The sequence below is a fragment of the Podarcis pityusensis genome (genome assembly GCF_964106645.2).
Source record: "Podarcis pityusensis genome assembly, chromosome: 13".
Lineage (NCBI taxonomy): Eukaryota > Metazoa > Chordata > Lepidosauria > Squamata > Lacertidae > Podarcis > Podarcis pityusensis.
In genome coordinates, this window is record NC_138038.1 from 42650062 (window position 1) to 42658631 (window position 8570).

At 43.1% G+C, this 8570-nt stretch overlaps 1 protein-coding gene across 1 annotated transcript; it reads left to right on the top strand.

Annotated features, from left to right (window-relative positions):
* Nucleotides 1-1718: 1718 nt before the first annotated feature.
* On the top strand, nt 1719-7461 carry LOC308461370 (vomeronasal type-2 receptor 26-like; the record flags this gene model as incomplete). The annotated part of the gene is made up of 4 exons (XM_080978240.1): nt 1719-2575; nt 3100-3327; nt 4350-4476; nt 6560-7461. The coding sequence occupies exons 1-4, from the start codon at nt 1739-1741 to the stop codon at nt 7459-7461; spliced, it is 2094 nt and encodes a 697-aa protein (XP_080834366.1). The 5' UTR covers nt 1719-1738.
* Between the last annotated feature and the right edge of the window lie 1109 nt (nt 7462-8570).

The following is an 8570-nucleotide window of genomic DNA, read 5'->3' on the forward strand; positions in this document are numbered from 1 at the left end:
TTCAAGTAACCAGAAAGGAGATTTCAAATAAACATCAGAGAGAACCTTCTAATGATAAGAGCTATTCAATAGTGGAACAGACTGAGAGTTAATCCCACTGAACTCAATATGATTAACTACTCTGTTGATATGTAAAAGGATACATCTTTTGAAGTTCCTGCTGATACAGTTTGCAACTCTCATTCTAGGGTGGTGCCTAAGCTTTACCAGCACATTGTGGCCTTGGCATTTGCAGTCAAGGAGATCAACGAAGACCCTCACATCCTACCCAATATCACCTTGGGCTTCCACTTATATGACAGCTATATCAGTGCAAGGAGCACATGTCTTGCCACACTGCTGCTTTTATCCATGGTGGAAAAATTTGTCCCTAACTATATATGTGATGTTGAAAGTTATCTGGCAGGGGTCATTGGGGGACTGGATTCTGAAATCTCCTTTTATGTGGCAACTATTTTGGATATCTATAAGATTCCGCAGGTAGGACACCTATGTACAATACCTCTATTAGCTTGCATAGAGGAAGAGGCAGGTTCCTCAGCATCAGTTCCGGGTGAAGATGAAATTGGAAAGACAACCATGTACACCACCTTGAGTTCCTTGGAAAATAAAGGTTGTACATAATTGTAATATAAGCAAACATTCAGACTGACAGACAGACAAACCTGAATAAAGGGGAAGGTTGCAATAGCTGAAAAAATATGTAACTCTCCCCTGTCTTACACACACATTTAGATCACTTACAGTATATAACAAATGCCACTGATGGGAGAGTGGGCTTCTCTCTCACCAGCAGTTTTTGGTTATGCATCATTTTCTCCTTAGTTAGGAGGGTATCTGAATTAAGCTGCGGAGTAAAAGGGGGAATTGCTTACTGGATAAAAGAAATAAGATTTTAGGCGCCAGTGGAAAAATTAGTGAGGAGGGCATGTCAAATAAGCTGTGGAAGTGGGGGAAATGCTTACAGCTACAAAAACCTTACAGGTAGGAGCCAGTACAATAACTATTCCTCTTTAGCCCACTGGACATAATTAAATATATAGAGAAGTTATTGCAAACTGCAGATACAATCCAGTTCTTCAGGAGAACACTAAAAGTAGTTAGCAGCTGATTCACAAGTGAAATAAATGTTCATAAATAAAGTCTGAGAATAATCAGCACAGTTTTGCTGTGTGATGGGACATGTGCATCATAAAGAAGAAAGACGAAGCTCCAGAGAAGAAATGTGCATCTAACCCAAGTTAGATGAGTTGCTGTTGGAAAAGGGAAATTGCCTGCAATTCTGACAAAGCCAGATAATGTCCAGGAAATCTGTTGTTTGTGGCAGGGTATGTTCCCCCATTCAGTTTTATGCATTTTAGAAGACCCTGCCAAATTTTCCAATGACATAAAAAAGTTTGTTTGTTTTTAAGTGAAGTAGACACAATGCTCTGCTCCAGTCATCAGTGTGTTAAAAAGATTCCTAAAAGTAATATAAAACAGACACAGTTCCCTTTCCAGTCATCAAATTAAAGGTTTAAAAATGAGAAAAGGGAGATGATCCCAGTTTTCAGCCCATCTGCATGTGTTTCTTTTGTAAAACTAAGAGAGAGGCAAACAAACCCTGAAACATTAGCAAAGGGCGTATTAGACTAACAGGGTTCACCTCATAATGTATATGAATACTGTGAAAGGAATCTACTTTGTCTCTTCTCTTCCTCCACTTACTTTTTAGCTCATTTATGGCTCTGCTCCGGTGATGAATGATAAAAGCCCAGGGCTTCCCTTCTACCAGATGGCAGCCTCAGAAGCCCTTCAGTATGAGGGAATTCTCTCTTTGCTTCTGCATTTCAGGTGGACATGGATTGGAGTCATTGCAACAGACAATGACAATGGAGAAAGATTTCTGCAAACCATTTCCCCAATATTTACCAAGAGTGGTGTGTGTTTTGCATTCCTAGAAAGAATCCCCAGTTTAAGTTTTATTTCTGAAATTGATGGCATGCTACAACACGGGACAAGTATAAACCATAAAATTTTTAGCAGCACAGCTAATGTAATAGTTGCCTATGGAGAATCTTATTCCATGGGAACTTTTAGATGGCTTCCATACCTATCAGAACATGATGACATGACATACAATATAAAAAGTAAAGTATGGATAACAACTGCCCATGTTGAGTTCACTTCATTTGTCATTCAAAGGAACTGGGATGCAGGAATATTCAATGGTGCTATATCCTTTGAGATTCACTTCAGAAACCCACCAGGATTTCATCAGTATGTTGTTCACAGAAACCCTTCCAGCCCAGATGGGGACGGTTTTATCAGGGACTTCTGGCAACAGGCCTTTGGATGTGTATTCCCAGATATCACTTCAGACAAGGTGGAGGGGAATATTTGCACAGGAGAAGAGAAGCTGGAGAACCTTCCTGGATCATTTTTTGAAATGAGCATGACAGGCCACAGTTACAGTATCCACAATGCTGTCTACGCCTTGGCCCATGCTTTACATGCCATGTCCACATTCAGACTTAGGCACAGAGGAATGGCGTACGGACGGAGAGGGAAGAATCAGAATCCACAGTTTTGGCAGGTCATAGGCTAAACATTCTCAATTTGAAGAGGCCTGTTATTCCCCCACAAGAGATTGGTTTCCAAAGTGTTGTCAACTTGCTCCTTCATCTCAGACATGAAAAAGTGCTTCTATGAAAGAAGTTTGCAGACCACTGATATGTTACTGCATTCAAAGATAAGAAGCGGCAGTAATGGTTGAGAGAGATGTTCAGCATTATCTCTATCCCATATGCTCCAAGTCCTCCCTCAGATCATGTGATCATACACCACTGTGGTGTCTCCTGAGATGAAGAGGGACAGAGGAAAAGAGGTGGGGGTGGGGGAGATAAAGAAAGGTTGTAAAAAAAGGGGAGAGGGAGAGAGAGGGGTGTGGGAAAGAGAAAATTGGTGTTCCCTCCATTCTTTGACCTGAATCCACTGACACTTGACTGAATCACCCCCACCAATTTCTGTCGTTTTTTCCTACAGGAAGAAAAAAAAATGCTCCACCCTGCATTAGACTGCAGCCTTTTCGAAACAATTGCCTTTTCTGTTTCAATCTAGCTCCATCACTTTCTGAGAAGCATCTCATTTAACAATACGGCCGGAGATGTGGTCTTCATCAACCGGAATGGAGAGGTGGTATCTAGCTTAGATATTGTCAATTGGATTATATTCTCCAACCAAAGTTTGCATAGAGTGAGAGTTGGGAGGATAGATCCGCAGGCTTCTCCAGACCAATCATTCATCCTTGATGAAGATGCCATAACATGGCACAGTTGGTTTAATCAGGTAGGACCACATTATTAGATCATTCCAAAGAAATTCAGTATTGCCTAAGCAATGATCATTCACGTGCATGTCTACTGTCTGTCTTTTAAACTGCATGTTCCTGTGTAGAACATGACCAATGCATACAGAGAGCCAGTGTGGTGTAGTGGCTAAGAGCAGTAGACTCGTAATCTGGTGAACCGGGTTCGTGTCCCCGCTCTTCCACATAAAGTTGCTGGGTGACCTTGGGCTAGTCACACTTCTCTGAAGTCTCTCAGCCTCACTCACCTCACATAGTGTTCGTTGTGGGGGAGGAAGGGAAAGGAGAATGTTAGCCGCTTTGAGACTCCTTAGGGTAGTGATAAAGTAGGATATCCTATCCAAACACTTCTTCTTCATCCAAGTACCAGATTAAGAGCCAAAAGCTTACTGCTAGAAGTCACTAATGGAATAAAGGCAAATGTTTTATTTTATTATATTTACAAATATTTTATAAATATTTCTTAACAATTATAAAATACTGGTTTTTAACTGAGGAAAAGAGGATAAGCCCCAAGATTTTGCCTTTCTTGCTAAAAAGTGGGGAACTGCTATGTAATCACAACACCTACACATCCCAGAACAATAGAGGGAGTATGACATCACTTCAAACATTACTACTACAGTGGTACCTCGGGTTAAGTACTTAATTCGTTCTGGAGGTCCGTTCTTAACCTGAAACTGTTCTTAACCTGAAGCACCACTTTAGCTAATGGGGCCTCCTGCTGCTGCGGAGCCGCTGGAGCACAATTTCTGTTCTCATCCTGAAGCAAAGTACTTAACCTGAAGCACTATTTCTGGGTTAGCGGAGTCTGTAACCTGAAGCGTATGTAACCTGAAGTGTATGTAACCCGAGGTACCACGGTACTAAAAAAATAAAACCATTTTACATATTGTTGGAATGCTGACTCAGCTTAGTAACATAGAGAGGGGCCCAGGAACATGAAGATTTCCAAACTCATTGTTCTCTTGCTGATCCTTCTGCTCTTTCATTTACGGAATAGACTCGGCCTCTTTCTGTCTGTACTGAGAGATGTCTTCCAGGATCCAGCAAGAAAGTGAAGGAGGGACAGCCACCTTGCTGCTACGATTGCATCCCATGTGCAGAGGGAAAGATTGCAATCCAGGATGGTAGGAGAAATAAATAGATTAAATACATTCAGACTCAGCACTAATAATCGAAAGGTGTTGTAAGGATGGCTGAGTTTACTTTTCCAAAGAGATAATCTACTGTATGTGTGATCCTGCCTCTTTGTGATCATTACCTTTCAGATAGTTAAATATGCTAATCAAATGAGAATGACCATGCATTGAGAGTAGTTGGATGGTATGTGGTCCAAAGCACCACTTCTTCCTCCTCCTCCTCCTCTTCTTCTTCTTCTTCTTCTTCTTCTTCTTCTTCTTCTTCTGACATGGCAAGACCCCCAAACCAGTTCCTTGTTAGAATAAAATTCACACTGACACAGAATCTTTATTTAAGGTTATTGGGCAAAATTTTAGGCCACAACTAAATGTGAGTGGTATTGGCCCTGGAATCCTTTAACCAGGCCCTGAAATCCTTTAACGGAATACCCTTGGTCAATGGAGGGGGAGGAGATGGCTGACTTCCCCTCCCCCACAAATCAATGAGCCAATGCCTAACCGCCAAACCTTACAAAGTTGTGACGATTGCTAAGAGGTAGGCGAAAGCCAAGTGGCCATTGCCAATCTGCCAAATGGAAACATTCCTACCTGGCCCCGGGCCCAAGACAGGTGACCAACCAAAGACAAAGCAAGGCCAGAGGACACATAAAATAAAGGGAGGGTGGGTGGGTGTGAAGCAGTGTGAAGCAGGTTCCTGACACGCCTCACGCTGCAGCTTTTATATCCCCCCACAATCACCCCACAGAAAAATGATTGGCCAAAAAGCTGGGGTGATCGTGGTGCCACCCTGGCATGATGGCGTTGCTCCACCCACGCTGGGGGGGGGACCGGGTTGGGGGCCTGACCGCAACCAGGAGCACCCTTAAAAATGATCCCACTTCTGTTTCTTCGATTACTCATAGCCGAGTAAGATTGTCTTCCATAAGCAAAGTTTTCACAATGAGTCCATAAGTGACTGTGGAGGCAAATTCTGGATCCACATGTCCTTCCACAGTGGGGATATTGGTTTCCGGATCAGAGTTGATCATGCATGCCTTTCTCTTTGCACATTTCTACCTTGCGTCCTTAGCATATCTAGAGGGGGCTGTGGCACTCCTTCTGACTTACACAGGCTGCACCCTGGCTAGTGTGAATAAACATTCAGATGGCAATGGCACTGGCTGTGGCACTTACAGGACACCATACCTCTGAACCAATTAAATTCAAGAATAGGGCAGTACAGATAATTATACCATATAAGGTTTTGACATACTGAGCATGCTTGGACTGTGGTCAGACTATTCACGGTAACTAGAGTGAAATAAAATACTGAAGTGGAAATCTAATTCTGCAATAAAATTTTAGCAGAAAACGAGGAAGCTCCTTTATTTAAACTGGGAGTCAGTATGCATGCTCACACTGTTTGTAATTTGGACCAATCATAAGGAGACAACAAAGTGCCTTAAGAGGAAATAGGGTGAGGGAAACAAAGCGTTTCAATTGGATAGGAAATTTAAACTTAATGGAATGTGTGGAATTTGTGCCAAACGTATAAAACTGTTTCGAAGTCTTTGTACGACGTTTAGTTGTTTTAGGTTAGTTAGGTTAATTATTCCCAGGTGAACCTTCTGCGCAGAATTAAACATTTTGGACTACAGTGGTACCTCTGGTTACATACTTAATTCATTCCGGAGATCCATTCTTATCCTGAAACTGTTCTTAACCTGAAGTACCACTTTAGCTAATGGGGCCTCGCGCTGCCGCTGAGCCGCCGCGCGATTTCTGTTCTCATCCTGAAGCAAAGTTCTTAACCCAAGGTATTATTTCTGCGTTAGCGGAGTCTGTAACCTGAAGCATATTTAACCTGAAGCGTATGTAACCCACCACTGTACTTTTCCCCTCACGGTCTCATGTGCTTTAGTGGCATATCCATGACACAGAGAAAGGTTAGATTGCAACAATACCACATTGCATTGCATAAGACTGTACTAAACATGTACTTGGATTTAAACAGAGCTCTTTTCTTCTCAGACAGAAAGTAAACATTTCAGCAAACTGAAATCTGTGACCTAATATATTTGTTTCCCCCCAGATATGAATGACTGTAATAAATGCCCAGACAAAGACTATCCAAGCCAGAACCGTGATGCCTGTCTACCCAAGGATATCAGCTTCTTGTCTTATGAAGAACCTTTGGGCATCAGTTTAGCCTGCTTCTCTCTTTTCCTTTCCCTGATCACAGTTCTGGTACTAGGTACATTTATAAAACACCATGACACACCCATTGTCATTGCAAACAACCGAAACCTCACCTACACTCTCCTCATCTCTCTCCTGCTCTGCTTCCTTTGTGCTTTGCTCTTCATTGGCCGACCTGACAAGGTGACGTGCCTCCTCCGGCAACCAGCTTTTGGTATCATCTTCTCAACCGCTGTTTCTTGTGTCCTGGCAAAAACCTTCATGGTGGTTTTGGCCTTCATGGCTACAAAACCAGAAGCCAGGATGAGGAAATGGGTGGGGAAAGAACTAGGCCACTCCATTCTCCTTTCCTGTTCCATAGTTCAAGCAGGGATATGCACTGTGTGGCTGGCAACCTCTCCCCCATACCCAGATGTGGACATGCACTCAATGACAGAAGAAATTATACTAGAATGTAATGAAGGGTCTGTAACAATGTTTTACTGTGTCCTCATCTACATGAGCTGCCTGGCCACTGTAAGTTTTGCTGTGGCTTTCCTTGCCAGGAAGTTACCAGACAGTTTCAACGAAGCCAAGTTTATCACTTTCAGCATGTTGGTCTTCTGCAGTGTTTGGCTGTCCTTTATTCCCTCCTACCTGAGCACCAAGGGAAAATACATGGTAGCTGTGGAGATCTTCTCCATCTTAGCCTCTGGTGGTGGGTTGCTGGGGTGCATCTTCTTCCCCAAATGTTACATAATCATTCTGAGGCCTGAGCTGAACAATAGAGAACAGCTAATAAGGAAGAAAAATTAAAGAAATGAAAAACCTGTAATCTGCTGTATTTTGTGTTTTTATCTGTGTTTACAGTAGAACAATTGGAAATATAAGTTCAGCTGCTCCCTTTTATAATTTTTTCTAGAGTCCAAATTCCCACAGTTGAAAATACATTTGTAAAATTGACTTATTTGCTTTGAAGTAAACAATCATACATTTCCACATACATTATTCTCTTGTAGCATGTGTTGACAAGAAGACTCAGAGCAAAACTTGTCTCACACTTTCAGCATAATGGGATCTGTGAAACTGTACTGTTGCAGGCCATGGAATTTTCAAGTATTTATTGATTTTCAAGTATTCATTCTGAGTTCAAGTAGGCGACATCCACATCGAAATGGTTCACCTTCCAACTTCTTTGTGCAGCAACAGCTAAGAGCATGCGCAGAGTTTCACTTCTGGAAGTCGGAGAATACACTTCCGTGAAATGGACTCCTTTCCTCTGCATGAAACCTCTTGCCTTGTACTCTGGTTCACCTGACTCTGTGGGTTTAAGGCGATAAACCCATCTGCAGCAAACAGCCTGTTTGCCACCCGGCAAATGTGTGAGGGAGAACACACCTAGAGACTCCATTGAGTTCATCTCCTTCTGCATCGCCTCATGCCATTTGCTAGCTTCTTCCTGAGGCAACTTCTGAACATCCTCAAAGGATTCAGGTTCACACCTAGCCACACCAACCCACACACTAGTGGCTTCATACCTGTCAGGTGGCTTCCCCTTGGTTGACCTCGCTGATCTCCTCAGCGCAAACTCTGGGCCCCCCCTCTGACTCACTGGGGCCAGCCAAACCATCCCCTGTCTCAGAGACCTCCCCCTCTGACCTGCTGCGCCTTTTGTGTCTCACAACTGGACCTGTAGGTGAGGACGGCTCAAACTTGACAGAACTGTGTAGGGGTCTTGGGACTTCTCTTTGGAGGGGTTCTGAGCCTCTCCCTTGGGGACTCCTGTTCTGAACTCTGTGGCTGCGGACTCTGCTCCCCAGCAACAGATTCAGCTTCCTCCTCCTCTTCTTCCTCATCTGAGTCAAACTGCTCTGAAAGAACATCTGGGTTCCCATGTACGCCTTTCCACCCATTTTGCTCACAGA